Source organism: Toxorhynchites rutilus, chromosome 2, assembly GCF_029784135.1.
Source record: "Toxorhynchites rutilus septentrionalis strain SRP chromosome 2, ASM2978413v1, whole genome shotgun sequence".
Lineage (NCBI taxonomy): Eukaryota > Metazoa > Arthropoda > Insecta > Diptera > Culicidae > Toxorhynchites > Toxorhynchites rutilus.
This window is the reverse complement of record NC_073745.1, coordinates 309,015,881-309,033,543: the sequence shown is the minus strand read 5'-3', so window position 1 is coordinate 309,033,543 and position 17,663 is coordinate 309,015,881. Positions and strand designations below refer to the sequence as shown.

The window sequence follows — 17,663 nt, the reverse complement described above, 5'->3', positions numbered from 1 at the left end:
TAGTCATTTAATTCAACTTCCTCAAAACAACATTATTGATTCCCGGTCTGTGAGACCATATGCGCGAATAAAGGAGGGTTAAACAACAGATACTTATTGCACAGGTAAGTGATAAGCCGGATCCTACAGTACTGGAAGTACCTGGTTCGATTTATTGATGCGAATGACGTGTAAATTTACGGTTTAGCAGTAAGCAGTAAGTTATAGTAAAAAAAAGCTGCAATTTTTTTTTGGTTGATGAGGAAAAACCCTAGTGTCCGCAGATTTTCATTGACATTGTTTGAATTTCCTGATATTCTTCGATCTTCAGAGTTTGTCCAGAAAGTCATTTGAATGACTTCAACCAAAGCATTGAACATAGTTTCATAAAACGTGCGTAAGTAAGCATTTCAATCGATATTGAATCGATAGAAAGATTGTGTTGAAGCTGGAGGAAACTACTTTGGATAGTAAAATAAACAAATATCAAAATAATTTGTTCAAAATATGACAGTCCCGAAATATAATTGAAACACTGAGAATTTGAATCATTGTAGCTATTATTTAGAAAACAAATTAGTGCAATAATGACTCCGGCTTTGAGAAATGCCTCAGAATATACGGTTCCAAATAAGGTAATCGTAACCCAATAATATAGAAATCGCAAAAACTAGTTATACTGATACTGAAGTTTGGAATGTCGGATTTCGTAGGACCGATGCATTGTGACATTGTGAGTTAACGCCGAACAGTAGGCAAAAAGATTGCGTTGTGGGGGAAATCGAGTGGCTAGTAAAATAAAAAAAACACCCATTTTTAATATTCACATTGTTAACTTTGTTTACTATATTTACTGTTTATGTCTTAAGCAAAAAAGGGCAGTAGAGATTTCCTGTCTAATAGTATACAACACTACATATGCCGCAATAGCGGTTTTGTGTAATATGCGTTTGAAAACTCTTAATAAATCGTTACAAAGCTTGACCTCCATTTAATAATTAATTCGTAAGTTATTGTGAAGGAATAACTAGCACTATTACTATTTGTAAATCAGTAAAAAAATATGACTGAATGCTCAAAATTGTACAAAATTGCAAATTTGTACCCTCAATATATTTCAGAAAAACGTAGTCCAATGACAGAAAATAGCTTGGATCCGGTGGTATATACTTGGAATATTCACGTCAATCGTCAGGGATGGAATATTTCTCGACTAGCTTTTCTAGAATTTCTTCCACTCATACTCAACAGTTTCAATCTATCGAAACTAAATTCTATTGAAGAAACCCTTGTTCTCGCGTGAGGCCCTTTATAAAACATCATCATCGCACATTCGCAAAATTCTGTCTTCGGTGAAACTTCTTTTTACGCAACGGTGTTTTTGACACTTCTCGCCTACTTTTTCATTTCATGATGTCGGAATGCTCCCACTGAAACGTACACAAAGGCACAAACATACACGGTGTAGAAATATCCTCCTCGCGGCCGGATCGCTTTTCAAGGCTTTCCGTCTCCTTGAATTCAATAGCACGGATGGATGCAGCGTAATCTCTTCTCGCACCTCGGCTGTACAATAAATACACTAGCGCGAGAATCACTGGTCGCTCACTGAAAATTATTCCATTTTCAATTTTGCACCACTTTTTCTTCCACCGCTGCTTGCTGCTTTTCACTTGTGCACTAACTGTACGGGAAATTGCAAAAATGCTCTTATTTGGAAGTAATTGGAAATAGCTGTATCGGCAAAACACTGAATATTCTCTTACATCCAAATCAACTCGAAAAACTCTGTCCCCCCTGTAGCAGAGGGGATACACTCCACGGGCAGCAGACTTTCTCCACACACAAAATGGGTCCTAATCTGGCGTAGAAACTCGCGAAAGGTCAACTTTGCAACAAGGGGAAACTTTTTTGCACAACTTTTCACGCACGTTTGTCACTCGATTGCGTATTTGACTCAAAAGATTAGGGAGCGCTTCGAGCAAAATAGAATCGACTCGAACGCGAGAAGACGAATATGGCCACTCTTTTTTTACTGATAGAGCTGACTTCCAGTTTGCCACACACAATACGACCGTAATGAAACAGGGACTCTCGAGTCTCGTTATGTTCGTTCCGAGCTACACAGTGTGAAGAAACTTCAGCCTTCGTTCTGCTTTCCGGTCGTTCCAAAGTGATGGTGTGCGTGACATCGGCACCGAATACCGTTGATGTGTGTATCGCAATGTCAACATTGACGTTGCGTCACATTTGGTTTACTATTGATCATGATGTCTACACTACTGGTGGGTCAATTCGTTGAAATCGTTGCTATATCAGGTTGCTTCTTGAAAGCAGCTACGTATTGCTGAAGCAGATTGTGAGGCTAGGCGTTAAGACGCGTCCACATTACGCCAATCGGCCTTGGCCGCCCGGTACAGCCGAATAAATGTGGACGTACTGCCCGGGCTTACCGACGTGCCGAAAACCGACTCGAATCAAACCGAATCCAACCCGAAACAAGTGGGTCCGGTTCGAGAAAGGCTTCGTGCATCCGATGGGCCTTCGGCTTCGTGCACCCGATGGGGCGTCCACATTACATAAAGAACCGAATATGCCGCCTGGTACAGGCCGATCGGCATCATTCGGCATAATGTGGACGCGCCTTTAGCAATCGTGAGCTAACACGAAACTACCAACACGACTCATATGTGCTACATACGTCGCGTGATGGTGCGCACATTAAGTCGCAGTTTGATGTAAATAATGTGCCACTCGCATACAATATCAGACTCACACATAGTTGTGCGATATATTCATTTACTAACACAACCATACCATGTCAGACGCACGGTGCTACAGAATTGTTCACCAACACAACCACCACATCCGGCACGACCAGCACGAGAAACTGTGGTTCAGCTAAATCGTCACGCGAGTCGCGTCTTACGTGCGCTGCGCTATCTCGCGTCGCCTGCCCAATTTGCGCCATTCTATTTGTTTTCATTAGCCACAAAAACAGGCGATATGTCGCGTGAAGCTACTCGCGCCATACGCGTCTCAATTTGCGTCTAATCTGACTGCGTAGAAAGGTTATTTATTCGAAAATTTTTAGGGCCTCCGTGGATTTTCGATTTGTTTCCCAATTACGTATGCTATCAGAATTAAGCCAATAGCTCCAATTATTCCGGTTATTCTCCCATTTTACCCCTCACCACTCAATGTCACATTGGTGGCGACATTGGCTTGTAATTGAACATTCGCGATCAAACCACACAGTAGAACAGTGTCGCATCTGGTGGCGACTTCCAATGTGGGGCCATAATTTGGACCCCAAACTTGATGTTTACAAAAATGCCCAATTAGAGGTAAAAATATCGCATTACAGGTCTGTCCAATTAGCAAGATATCGAATTAAATGTATCTTACTGTAGTAAGTTTAATTCTTAGTGGTTTTATTCGAGATTGTGTTACACATTCTGCACGAAGCGATATAACCTTTGAGATAGTAATCTCGTAATACTCGTTTTTTCTCACATGCCTTTTTCAAATTTTTATTTTTTTGTTCTAGTATCTCACCTTCTTAACAATCGAGATTGTTTCCTTCCAAATCGTCAAAAATCTATTTTAACTTCTCTTAAGGTGAAGGTGGAAGCTAGCCATTGTAATAGTATAGGTAAACCCACGTGTAAAAATGGGGTAATAGTGTTTGTGAGAGAAGAATAAAACGCACGTAAATAGATCAATTCTCGCATAACTTTTGAAAAGGTCCAATGTAACATTTCCGTCAACTCGAGAAAAACGAAGTTGAAGACCCAAACATTATTCCGCGAATTGTCTTAAAAGCTTCCGATCTTTATCGCTACTTTCACCACTAGCAGTCAAGAATAACTCTGAAAAACCAATCATAACTGTTGTTCCGTGATTTGAGATTAAAGTTGAAGACTGGGAGCGAAAAATGTTACATTGGACGTTTTGTCTACCCGCATTTGCACATTGGACATATTACGTTGCACGACCAGAATTTGAAACTAACTTCTAAGCAACAATCCGAATAACATCATTTCATTCTAAAGGCGAATTATTATTGTTATCACTCGTCGAATTGCATTGAAATCGATAACAACAGCTGTAAGAAACAAAAACTCAAAACGACCGAAGTACGACTTCGTATTGTTTTGACTGCTTTGTTACTTCGGACGTTTCGGGCGTCGGAGGACAGAGGCGTCCGAAGTAACAGCCGGGCGCTTCAAATCCGATTCTGTACATTGGATATTTTTTGTATCGGCGATAAAAAGATGAAGAAGATAGATACGTGAACAATTGTTTTTGTACTGCATTCAATGTTTGAAAACTAATAGCGTGCATCCATTAACTCGATTTGTTTACATTTGTTACATAGGACCTTTTCAAAATTTAAGCGAGAATTCACTTATCAGACTGTGTGGCGCTTCATTTACACGAGTCTTTGAAAATATTTGAAAAAAAATTAACAAATCAATACTAAAGTAAAATGTATGAACGATATGTTCCGATGAACAATTGCAAATATAAATATATATAGAAGGTGCATTTGCATATGAAGTAAAATTCTGATTATACGCGAGCGTAATATGAGCAAATTTATAACACATGCGAATTGGGGCTCTTTTGATATGAACAAGTTCTTCCGCATAGTAACTCGATGTTGATAATTCCTTAATATTTTCCTTCATTGATCGTATTGTTTCCACTTATTCACGTTGGAGAGCCTTAACCCTTCTCTTCGCTGACCGAGGCATTTTGATTGAATGTAATACAGGGTTTTCCAACTTTAAATTCCGAAAGTAAATTGAAATAAAACACACTTAGAATTCGAATTTCGGTGAAACTTTTATTTCAAATTAAAGTTTGGTTTATGCCATTATGTGTGAAATACAACATCATTCAAATGTCCACCTAGGGCTTCCTCGCACACCTTAATCCGGAACAGGTAATTTTCGATGACTTTTCGGCACATATGGAGCGGTAACTTGGTCATAACTTCACGAATGTTGTCTTTCAAATGTTCAAGAGTTTGCGGAGAGTTGGCATAGACACGGTCTTTCGCATAACCCCACAAAAAAAGTCTAGCGGGTTCAAATCGCATGATCTGGACGGCCAATTGGCTTCACTAAAACGCGAAATTATGCGTCCCTCAAATTTCGTTCGCAATATGGCCATGTTCGGTCGTGTTGTGTGGCACGTGGCGCCGTCCTGCTGAAACCACATGTCATTCGTATCCATATCTTCAATTTGTGGCAAAAAAAAATCGGTTAACATGCGGCCATAGCGCTCACCATTCACAGTTACCGTCTCGCCGTCCACATTTTCAAAGAAATATGGCCCGATGACTCCACCAGACCATAATGCGCACCAAACAGTGACTTTTGGCGGATGCAATGGACTCTCAACAATCACGTGTGGATTTTCTGAGCCCCATATACGGAAATTTTGGGTGTTCACATAGCCACCGAGCTCGAAATGTGCCTCATCCTTGAAGAAAATTCACCACGCTCTAATTTTTGAACCAGTTGGACTTTCTATGGATGTAGGTGCAAGTCCAAATGCAAAATTCGCCACAATGATGTGTTTGACAAGCCCAATTGCTGAGCACGCCGTGGACTCGAAACATTCGTGTCATCCTCCACACTGGCAGCAATAGCAGCAATATTTTCGACCGAACGCACATTACGATGATGCACAGGTTTCACAATATGCGCTACGGATCCAGTTTGTTCGAATTTACGCACTACATTAGCGATTGTGTGCTCTGTAGGCCGTCCATGACGACCAAAATCCGTCCGTAATGCTCGAAAAACATTTGCCGGTTTTTCATCATTTTTATAGTATAATTTAGCAAAATTAACACGTTGTGCGATGCTAAAACGATCCATATTGTAAAATGGCAGATATTCAACTAACGATATGACGCTTTGGTTGACAGCTATGTCTGACTGACTAATTTTTTATTGTTTGGTTTTATTCTAGGTTTTATTCACTCAATAAAATTTTTAAAAATGTATTTGGTGTGCAACCAGTTCGTTCCGTTTCGGAAAGATGGCTCAAGCTGCTATAAATGTTCGACGGTCTCAGCTAATTTTGCTGAATCGTGAAGTGTCGACATCTATTAAAACCAATTATTGTTTACAAGTTTTTGAGTTTTGTACAACAAGCTCAATATTTACAGCCTCGAAAATGTTAAGATTCGTTGCAAATAAGCATCATTTGCGAGTTTTGATTTTCTATTTCCTTTGGAAAAAAGTGCAGCTGAGGCACATCGAATGCTTGTGGATGTTTCTAATGACTCTGCATCATCGAGTAGATGTTGTAGGGAATGGTTTGGACGATTTAAAAGTGGTAATTTTAGTGTTAGAGACAAGAACTGACCAGACAAGAGTCGATAATATTCAATCTATTGATCTATTCTAATTATTTAGAAAATAGCGGATTGTAAATTCTGGTTTACCCGCTTTATATCTCAGAGCTTGCCCCTTCCGATTACCATTCGTTTTGATTGATAGAGAACGCTTTGAGTGGAATACGTTTTACTCCAGGACCAAAATAAGTTTTATATGGTATTGGATTCATTGTTTGCTTTAAAAGATGAATTCTTCTTTTCCGTGATGACTAGTGATGGCCAATTCTTTGAGTGATGTATTAATTCATTTTATTTTTCAAATCTAGAGCAACATATCAATAGGGCCTAACTCGACCAACCAACCAATCCTGCAGCCAATTAGAAACAGATGGGAAGAAGCTTCGCTCCATAATTAGCAGCCTAAAGCAGAGTGAACATGAGACGCGTCAACGGTCCGAATGTAGGAACAATAGCATGAAGACGTGTTTGCAGGCAAAACAGAGAGAGTGTGATGAACTGTAGTATCGATACCAAAATTTGGCCAGAAAGCGCCAGCAAGAACGCAGGAATATCCAGGCCGGTAGAGCGACGACATAACGAAGGACGACAGTCGCTGGAATCTCAACTGCTGAATGAGCGCAAACATCGGAACCTGGCGGAGCAGAAAACTGCTCGTGATGATTGCGGCGAGCAGTGCAAACTTAAGCGGCAGCAGATGGAGATGAAGATTCAGAAACTAAAACGTGATCTAATCAGCTCGGAGGACGCGAAGCATCATTTCGAGAAGCAGAATCGTAACATCGAGCAGGAGATGCGCAAATTCGAAATGCTCTGTCCGGATTCAGCGAAACGTTCCTACCCACTGCGTGTTGTAATCAACACGAAAATGCAAATTTCATAGTAAAAAAAAGCTATTTCATAGTTTTCTTAAAGGAACTTCGTGCAAGTTTTAAACAAACTCACCTTTCGCTCTTTATATATATTTTTTTATTTGGATCGAATGATGTCACTCTTTGTATAAGCCCGAATAATTTCCTTAATTTTGAAATTAACGATACTCTTTATAATGTGCTAACTTGGGCGACCATGGTCCTTATATCTTTCTTCAATGGTTTAAGAAACACGAGATAGACGATACACGATATTACAGATATTCAACATTCAATTGATCGAACCACCGATCACAATCGTCGCCAAACGTTTATAAAGTTGCTCTTAACCTAATTCGACAGCGTATCGGTGGAATTAGGACTCAGTGGGGCTCTTTTTGTCTCTTGAAGTACCCAGATACCTCATTATTGCAGTAATGTCTTCGTATTCTCCCGCAGCCGACGGATTATTGATTAAAGAACATAAATTGAATTGATTTTCAAGAACGTCACTTATTTGTCCTGAATCTGCGTTCATTCGACCTTCTTCTGTGAATAAGCAGAATATCAAAAACAGTGCCGTTCATCTCAATTAACAGTTCGTCAATTAGACTAATAATGTTATGTTTACATATTCTTCATGATTGCCAGTAATGACAATCGTCAAAGTTACCAATACCGCGTTGTAAAATGTAACAATTTTTGGTAGGGATTGCATTGCATCTGACATTCATTTTACATACGGTTGGTAATATTTACAGAAAATATGTTCTTTCATATACCGTTCTGGTCAAAAAGATTTTTCGTCAAACAAATTTCTTCCGACTAGCACTGTGGTCACGCGTATTCTAGGGTTTGACACTCAGAATGTATTAAAGGCGTGTTACTTGGCATATAAATCTCAACTAAGTACTAATAAGAGTACAAGTCAAGACAGCGAAGTTCCTCTAGGAACGGTATGGCCATTTGAGAAAATGTATATTCTACTAATGTCTGCATTACCAAAGATTTGGTAGCATCACTAAAAGAAGCCGTTTTCGGGGTGTACTTGAAATTCTTCCCACAATTGTATGCACCTTGACCCATCCAATAATCATCCTGTTAAACGCGCCCGAGTTTCAACTACGCCTCTGTTTTGTTTATATTTACTCCATCAGTTCTCGAATAATTTTTGCAGAATCAATGTTTCACTCGTTCCTCAAACATATGTTATCCTAAAAATGCAGTACGGTCGCAAGTGTTTACTGTGCAAAACCACCCGCCAGCGGGAACGTGGCTGTCGGCTGTTCAAATTCCCTCCTCGGGACAGTGCGATGTGGTTCCGTTGGCTGGAAGCGTGTGGCCTGCAGAGCTCGGATATCGATCCGAACTCCCGGGAACCACCGCGTCTGTGTCAGCGTCACTTTCAAAAGAAAGATTTTCTTACCCGGCAGCTGACTGGTACTGCTGTTCCGTCCGTGTTTCCGCTGACGGTCTACACGGATGCGGGAGCTGAACAGAGTGATAGCCGAGTCGCAGAACAATCGGACAATCATCCGCAGCTTATCGAGGAAATATATCAGCTTGCTGGTACACAATCACAGGATGAAAACTGGGATGAGTTAATTGAGTACAACGGAAGCATCCCGGATGCTTCGGAGGATCGATTATCCGGCTCGGAGCGGAGCGAGCCACATTTGGAAGTGGAAAACTCAGTTGAAAGTTCTGATAAACTCAAAACTGGAGATGATGAAGACCAGACTGCTATTTTGAGTGATTGCTGCGTCAAAGAACGTGAGAAATTATTGGTTGAGTTGCAAAACGAGCGCGATAAAGTTAAGTTGCTTTCCAAGACCCTTGCCGAGAAGGATAGAATAATCATGCAGCAAAATAATGTTTTTAGGGGATTAGGCATAACTATAATAAGACAGTGAGTAGATTGATTCAGGTTCATTTTTCGTTTAGTTTTATTGTGAATATGATAAATATAAAATTTTTTTTGCTTAATGTCGAAAGCCGAAACAACCAGACTCCAAGATGACATGTCCTCGAGATTAATGCGACGAAAGCTGTGCCAAAGCCTGACAAAATTTCAACAAGTATTAGCTATAGTTTCTCTAATTTCCATTCGCCGCGTCCAGAATTTCGTTTCGTAGCTGTTGCTTACGAATCCGGAGGCGGGCGCATTTGAGGCATTGCATGTTCTTCCGAAAATGGCAAGCGCGATGTGTAACCGAATTACATCGCTCGCAGGAAATAGCACTATCATCGAATGGGAAAATTACTTCATTATTGTTGCATACCTCACAGATGTATGCTTTCCCGGAACAGATCTGCAATCGAAAATGCAAGACTTTTTTTAGTGTCCAGAAAGTGAGTGCAGCTAACTAATTGTATTCACCAGACAGCTCCTAATGTGTTTGTCAAACGTGTCATGCATCCTCTGCAGGAACTCTGGCAGCGTCCCATTCTCCACCCCAACGCAATCCGCCACGCTGTACATATCGATGGTTTGAATCAAATGTCTTCTAGTTCCCATGCTGTCTCGCATTAGCCGCAACTCGTCGGCGATTCGACACACCGTTAAATATCGTCTCATCTGGGTCAGCTTTTGGCGCAAACGTTTGACCCCACCGAGTTTCCGAACGAGCTGGAATAAACGTGGATTCTTTTCCTCCAGCTTGATAACGGGCCGATCGTACAGCAGGCGAATCTGTTGCAGTGAGGCTCGACCAACTTTACGCGGTACAAAGTCCCAATTGTTAATTACTCGGGCGGGAACCACGCTAGTGTCGTTCCAGTGGCAAGCTGGACAGTAGTACAGACCCGAGTAATCACACAAACGAGGCTCGATCGAGTTGAATTTTTCTATGCAACAAAAAATGAGAGATGTGCTATTCATTATAAAAAAGTAGTAGGATTTGAGATGAATTGTAAAAGGGAAAGCATAATTGAGTAAAGTTCCGGAAGTGTAAGACGTTTTCAGTGTTTGTGAATTGATTTAACCCAATAAATCTCCGAATCTTGGACTTGACCCGAATCAGGATCACCACATCTGGCGAAGAGGAGCGGAAACATTCTTTTCGCACTTTAAAGATAAAAGCGAGGACTTATTGAAAGGCGAAGAAAATAAAAAGTAATTAACATTCAGTTCAAACAAAAAATTGTAGAAACAGAAAATTGATAACAACCGCTGCAATAAGCAGAAAAAAGTAAGTTCTGCCGCTGTAAAGCAGGGGCGAGGCGCAGAGGCGACGTCCATCGCCAATAGTAAGCAGATTTGTGGGAAGTTATCAGGCCAGATTTTACAATGTAGCAGATTCTCCGAAAGTATCGCGAATATCAGGTCTCTGCGCACCACATCTTCGTCGATTTCAGGGCAGCATATGATACAATCGACCGACGACAGCTATGGAGAATCATAGACGAACACAGCTTTCCCCGAAAGCTGATAAGACTGATTAAGGCAACGATGAAAGGTGTGTGGATCCCAGGTGATCTGTCGGAATTGTTTCAGACTCACAGGGGACTTCGACAAGGCTATGGACTCTCCTGTCCGCTCTTCAACGTGGCACTGGAAGGTGTTATGCATAGAGCGGGCTTCAACATGCGGGGCACGATTTTCAACAAGTCTAGTTAGTTTATCTGCTTCGCCGACGACGTGGATATAATCGGAAGAACACATGTGACGGTAGCCGACTTGTATACCCGACTGAAACATGAAGCAGGGCTGATTGGGCTTGGGATCAATACGTCTAAGACTAAATACATGCTAGCAGGAGGTACTGATCGCAACAGAGTTCTTCTCGGTAGTAGTGTTATGATCAACGGCGAAGAGCACAAGGTGGTAGAGGAATTTGTCTACCTTGGTTCGTTGATAACAACTGACAACAACAACAGCTGTGAAATTCGAAGACGCATAGTCAATGGAAGTCGCGCCTACTATGGGCTCCGCAAATTCTTAAGGTCCAACAAAACTCGACCCCGTACGAGGTTTACGATGCACAAATTTCTAATTCGATTGGCAGCATCCAGAAAGTCGCCAAGGCTGGAGGAGTGTGTGGGATAGGGCATGTTGCAAGATTGCCAGACAGCAGTCTTGCAAAGATGGTGTTCGCATTCAATTCGGTAGGAACAAGAAGGGGTGAAAGTCCAGCGAGCGAGGTGATTGGACTAGTTGGAGCAGATCTTGTCAATAATCTATGCAGCCGGGTGTCGGAGAACTACAGCTATGAACCGAGTGCATTGGAGTAACAATGTTGTGGATCGGATCAAAACTCTTCAAGGGATCATTGTAAATCAATAAATGGTGATGCAGTTGAATTACTCTGGGTTAACGTTGGAGGTGTACCTATTAAGATGCTGATCGATTCCGGTAGTAGCTAGAATACAATCGAGACGACACTTGGCAAAGCATGCTTAACCAAGGAGTTAAAAGCTGGAGGCCGAAATAAGTACCAAATACGATTTTGCGTGCGTATGGCTGTAACATGAAACCCTTGGTTGGGTCACATGATCTTTAGACTACATTTATTGTTGGAAAAGGACACGATCAGCGAAAAGGAACAGCTGTTTTCTAAATCGACGATGGAAATTCTCAACCGCTTTTAGGAAAAGACACCGCAAAGCATTTTGGTGTGCTGAAAAATTAAACTGCAAGAACCAAACATGTCTGTAAACAGCATTTTGTCAGCTGATCATCCCAACCAACAGAAACGTTGCTCTAACAGCTCAGCGAGTCAGACGTCTTCCGATTGCACTCCTGAGTCGAATCGAAGGGAAGCTAAATCAATTACTCGAAGCAGATAACATCGAACCTGTATCAAGAGCAGCGCCATGGGTTTCACTGGACAATGAGGATTTTCGTCTTTGCGTGGATATGCGGCGTCAGTTCCGTATTAAAAGATAATAATATTGTGCTGAAGCAAGATAAATGTATATTCACCTCGGTCACCTGAAAAAGATCGTTAACGTAACTGGAACTTCGGCAGAGGAACGAATAAATGGAAACGATCCTGGAAAGATCGACTTTTCAAAACCGTTTTCATTTATTCGTTTCATTGATTTTCCATCTCAGACAGTGGAGAGGAGTTTGCAAGATTTGGCGCTGAAGAAAATGAAGCTCTCAGCACTAGTTTTGCTCTTTTATTTTGCACTAGTAATGAACACTAATGGTGCGAACGATGAACTTTTTAGATGATCAAACATTGTTAATATTATAACATTTGAAGAAAAGGGAGCTGTGCTATTCCTTATAAAATAGTTGTAGGCTTTGAGATGAATTGTAAACAGAAAGGTAGAATTGAATAGTGTTTGTGTTTGTAAATTGATTAAACACAAACCAAATCTCCGAATCTGATACTTGTTCCGAACCGGGATCACCACAAGAGGAATTACCGACAGTTAACATGGAAATATTCTAACGTAAGTACCTGCTTTAAACTCTAGTCCGAAGCAGCTGACAGCGGTTGATAAATCTGTATGATAAACAATAATTTAGGGCATTTACAAGTCGGACAAGACCAAATGCAACCCACCGCAATTCAGCTGCGACCCACATTCAGCACAAGTATACTTCTGGAATGCTAACCCAATCTCCGGACAAATACACTCAACGGGTAGGTTCTGCTCAGCACTGATAACGTGAGCACAAATTCTTATCACATTGCGTATGCATTTGTGGTGGACGGCAAATGAGCAATCTGGAAGAAAGACTGACAATGTTAAAAAATGTGACCCCTATTCGATAAACCAGAAACGATTACCGATGCATACGTAGGAAGCCTGCACCACGTTCCAAATTATCCCAGAGCAGTGATCACAGTACACCTTATATCTGGGACAATTTTTACGCGCAATGAAATGATGTCCCAAAATGACCTTAGTCCCCGGTAGTGAACCATCCAAATCGTTCTCCACATCTTGCAGCTCGCGGAGGCGATATCGGAGCTCTATCAGGTGTCTGACCAACCACTTGCGGTCCTCCGTGTCCTCAGCGCACCCTAGGACGAGATCTTTGCATTTCAGTATGGAATTTTCTATCTCCGGAATGGTACATTCCTGATCCAGCACCAATTGCCACTGTTCTGTGATCAGTGCGTACGGTATGGCGTGGGACCGGTCGGGTATACAATGCCTTGTTGGTGAAATGGCATCATCCTCCGCCACGGTGGCTTCGTCGATAGAAATCGATTCACCGTTGTTGTTATGGGTGATGTCATCGTCGATGTTACTATCGGTATCACCACTAGTCACGCCTTCTGCCTCAGGATTATTATTATTATCAGGTGCATCAGCTTCAGACAGGTAGTCGCCAGAAGTTGCGTCGCCCCGTCCGAGCAAACTGTTCACGACGATGTGTGGTAAACCCAATATACCGTCCGTCAAATTTTGTACGGTCTGCATTGTCTGCACTTTGCAATCACAAAACGAACTTTCACCGCTCGGTTTTGTTATAAAGAATTCCAAAAACTGATTGAACTCGAGAAGTTATTTTCACACTGCGACAGTCTCCTCCTTTATCAGCAGGTTGGGATTTGTTGATACACAACAAAAACAGTGAAAGAATGAATCAACGATTTACGAGACTCTCACGCTCTCTCTCAGGGACGTTGCTGCTTATTCATGTTTTTTTTTGTCACGAACCGCATGGTTCCACGATTTGCTGGTTGCTCTCCCTATCTCGGAGAATCATGTGGCACACGTGAGAGCTATGTGGGCAAGGGCCATAACATAATGTTGTTAGGCTGGAACGAAAGTCCTTTGCGCTTTTCTTTACATCAATTTTAGTAACTAACACTCAATGTGAACGAAATAAACTCGAATAACATTGGCGCTCATTTACCGGCGAATCCAATCTGTGTATATGGCGTATACGTATGAAATGCGGGCTTGAGTAAACAGATGGCGCTCCGAGACAGTCCCCCTTATTCCACGCGGCGAGATAGCAAAGTTTCTCGCTTCATTATGGAAGCTACCTTTCTTTTCAACTTCTTTTTGATACCCGAGTCGATAACATATGGGGACACGACTTCAAATCTCCCCTAGTGACAAACTATAGTCACGCCATTCGCCTAAGGGAATGCAGTGACTTGAGCAATCTCACTTCATTCGCCGCGCGGAATAAAGGGGAGTGTGTGGTTTACAGATTTGACATGTACATATGACGATTTGTTGTTATTTTCCTATTTCCTTGCTATGATTCTAATCCTACTTGTTATGTCACATCTTTTTATGGAATACTGGCACAATTTTAAGCAATGTGGTTTGGGGGTTTTCGCAATTTCCGTCGTTCGTTAACCTTTTTTTTCTATCTAAATTTTTCTAATTTTCAACTTGGTACTTTTTGTTATTTACATTGGTGAGTATAGTTTGGTTTTTCTCTTTTTTCTTTCCAGGTATCTGGAGCTAACATGGTCTGTATCTTCTATTTAGTTGTTTAACATTACAGGAAACACGATTTCCCCAGGTATTATACCTAGAACAAAACTTCTTCTATCAAACTAAGTACTACGAAAAAAAGGCACCGAAATAGTACAATTTAAACTAGAAACGACGCGCACTACTCCGCGCAATTACTCCCGATTCTAGCTCTAGACAAAAAGACCGAATATCGCAATCTGCCGAGTTCGCCTCTTTGTAAGAATCGGCAGGAAAACCCCAATTTCGATAATCGGGTGTTGACACATGCTGATGCTTGAGAATAAATAAAGCTTTGTGTGTGTGGGCACACGAAAGCTAGGGGACACAATCACCCCTATTCTGGAAACCGAACGAGTTTAGAAATTTCGCAATCCAATCGAGATCAACTTTTGCATTCGGCAAACCGAGGGAGATGGGCTTCTGCATTTTAAAATCTGTCCGAGATTAACCCAATTAACGATTTCATAAAAAATCCTTAAATAGCGATTTTCAAAAAATCGATATAATGAGATATCAAGAAACGGCTATGTAACGCCTTAAATAATTCATTTTAAGATGTCGATAAAAAATTTCTGCCAAATTGGTCGAATAGATCCTGAGATATCGATATCACCAGTTGAAAAAACATGGTTTCGAGAAGAACGCATTTTAAAATTCGTACAGCAATACTATATCCCTTGAGGTGACTTCATACTTTTGGCTGTAACTTTTAAACGAAATCAAATATCGAAAAATCCTTTTAGGACAACATTTTTAAGGGCATAAGCTTCCCAAAAATGCAAAAAAACAAAAATTAATTTTTTTCGATTTTCCAGACCGGGGTCCCCCCTTAAGGCACACTGGCGTTCTGCGGCGAGGTGGCTGTAAAGAATCTGATGGCAGTAAGGAGCTAAATGAAAGACCACAATTTTCGAAAATGTTTGAAAAAGAAAAATCATTTTATTTTTTTAAAATGTAACTAATTTACGCGCATTCGTGTTTGACCAATTTTTTATCCTAACACCCTTTAGTTCTAAACGACCACATATTATGTGAGGCAAACCAATTTCCATTCTAATTTATAAATAGTAACTCTATTAGCTAACTACTAACTAGTGACTTTTATACTGCTTTTTATTACTTTTTTAGGTCAAACACTTTTATAATTGCTTGAATACGTATAACTACAACTAGCCTTTTGAACATTGTCACCATCGCATGTTTGTGGTGTCATCCATAGCTCCCACGCACACAGGGCACACTTTTCAACATTGCAACAGGGAGTCCACGCGTCGCTAACATCCGGTTTGAAACACATAAACGAAATCTCTATGCGGACGTCCATGACCTCGCTCAACACGGGGCGACTCCTCTTGATGTGGTTGAAATAAACACACCGATTTGCTGGAACTAAAGCTGCATGAGCCACCCAAGCATCGTCTACGGCAGGTCTCCATTCGGCTAGTCTAAGTCCACAGTAGAAACACTGGACGGTGTCCTTCCGACCAGTATTGAAGAAGCCAGCTAGAGCCAATTGGCTTCTAGTATCTTTCCACTCATCTCCGGTAAACGATGCCAGTCGCTGCCGGAGGAATCCGTACTCTTGAAAACGAGCATCGTACTTGGGGTGGTGATCCATTTTTCCCTAGCAATTCACAGAAACTAAGCTGTTTGACTTCAGCTCGTGGTTTGGCTCTTTGTCTCAGTTTATCAATCGAAATAAAATACAAGCTTCCGTTTAGATCCATGGATTGGCCTTACTTGATTGTTATCAGTGATTTACCTCGGCAGACGATGTTCGGCGAACAAAGAGTGCTTCGAACGGTGACTTTCGGTTCAACATTATGATTACTTATTATCTTGAGTGTGAGAGAATTTGAATGCGGAATATTTTAAATGCAATGCTGGCTGTTTGATTGAATTTGATAATGAACAGCTGATCGTGGAGAGACAGTTATTGCAAAACCAGATAAGATAATGTGAAATCGGCTAATGGTTCTATGATTTCGTGAAATCGCAGGTGTAATCGGGTCAAACCAGATCAGAATTTTATTTTGAACAATTCAGGATAATCCATTTTGCGGTTCGGAAAGTAAAATAAAAAAAAAAACAAATCAATGTTTAAAGTTTCTTTGGCTTCTTTGGTTTTGTATTCCGAACATTATTATTATGAATGTTACAGAATGTGACACTGCCTGCAGTGCTCAGTTCTTTTGTATTGAAGAGTTATTTTCCAATTACTCTCAGCTGCTTATAAGTTTGAAGATTGGTTTTGTGAATATAGAGTAGTCCAGAAAGTTCGTGTCGATTTTTAGAAACAACCGAACTAGTTGTTGGAGCAAGAGGTATAAAAGGTCGATTCAAGAGTACATTCGATTTTCGATTTTTTTTTGCGTTATGTTGGTACTCATGTCTCTCGCTTATGTCGACAAGTACGGCTGCTTTGCTTGCTCTTGTTTTGGTTTGTCTTCGACCGGAGCCTAACCCACGACCGATGAAAAAATGGATAACTGCATGTTCTCTAGTTCTTTCGTGGCCTTCAGCTGCTTCTCCGTTTTGGCCACGAAATGATTGGAGTAGATGCTCCGTTCGAGGGTCGCCCAATTTTTTTATGTCAGTCGCAGCTGGAGGACGCTGAGTGGGTTGGCGATCTTCGTTCAACTGGTCGATCTCTTGACATAATGGTACGAGACCAGGTGCGGTCAAAAGACCACTTCCTGTATCGCATGATACTTCTCGATGAAGGCGGCAATTTCCGGCAGGCACTTCGTATTGAATATCTCTTCGTTCACCACATACCCGAAGGAGAGAACAGTACCTTGAGCCGCTTCTTCTGGGTGAATGACACGGTCGCCCTCGCCTGAAGCTTCCGCATAAGATGTCCATTTTGCCCATGTGCTCCTTCACCGTTTGGCCGGTCGCGCCGACCAAGTTCTGCCCAAGGTGCAGAACAATGACTCCGTCTTGCTCTTGGTCTTCCTCTTTAGCTTATGCTGAAATGACGATCGCGCTGTACCGTTGGGCTGCCGAAACCAGGCTTTCATTCATTTCATTAAAAATAAAGTGCTTCGCGCGAT

General features: G+C 41.3%; 2 protein-coding genes across 13 annotated transcripts in view; both read right to left on the bottom strand.

Moving 5' to 3' along the window:
- The window catches only part of LOC129771264 (protein phosphatase 1 regulatory subunit 12A-like), a 173,892-nt gene extending 171,773 nt beyond the window's left edge, over nt 1-2,119 (bottom strand). For 7 of the 12 annotated variants that reach the window (XM_055774737.1, XM_055774740.1, XM_055774746.1 and 4 more), the window contains exon 1: nt 1,746-2,115. The gene's annotated coding sequence lies outside the window, so the exon portion shown is untranslated. Of the gene's footprint in view, nt 1-1,438; nt 1,580-1,745 lie in introns of those variants that run through there. The other 5 variants (XM_055774744.1, XM_055774745.1, XM_055774747.1 and 2 more) reach the window with 4 other exon arrangements.
- Nucleotides 2,120-9,120: 7,001 nt separating this feature from the next.
- On the bottom strand, nt 9,121-14,031 carry LOC129771266 (differentially expressed in FDCP 8 homolog). The gene is made up of 5 exons (XM_055774749.1): nt 12,951-14,031; nt 12,723-12,887; nt 12,618-12,662; nt 9,587-10,053; nt 9,121-9,518 (listed from the first exon to the last, which is right to left on the bottom strand). Exons 1-5 carry the CDS (start codon nt 13,588-13,590, stop codon nt 9,303-9,305), a joined length of 1,533 nt encoding a protein of 510 aa, XP_055630724.1. The 5' UTR covers nt 13,591-14,031; the 3' UTR covers nt 9,121-9,302.
- Nucleotides 14,032-17,663: the final 3,632 nt, after the last annotated feature.

Coding starts and splice junctions, on each gene's coding strand:
- LOC129771266 (XM_055774749.1), bottom strand. CDS start 13,590: ATGCAGACCGTACAAAATTTGACGGACGGTATATTGGGTTTACCACAC. Junction 12,888..12,950: donor GGCTTCCTACGTATGCATCG/GTAATCGTTTCT, acceptor TCTTTCTTCCAG/ATTGCTCATTTGCCGTCCAC. Junction 12,663..12,722: donor TGGGTCGCAGCTGAATTGCG/GTGGGTTGCATT, acceptor TTTATCATACAG/ATTTATCAACCGCTGTCAGC.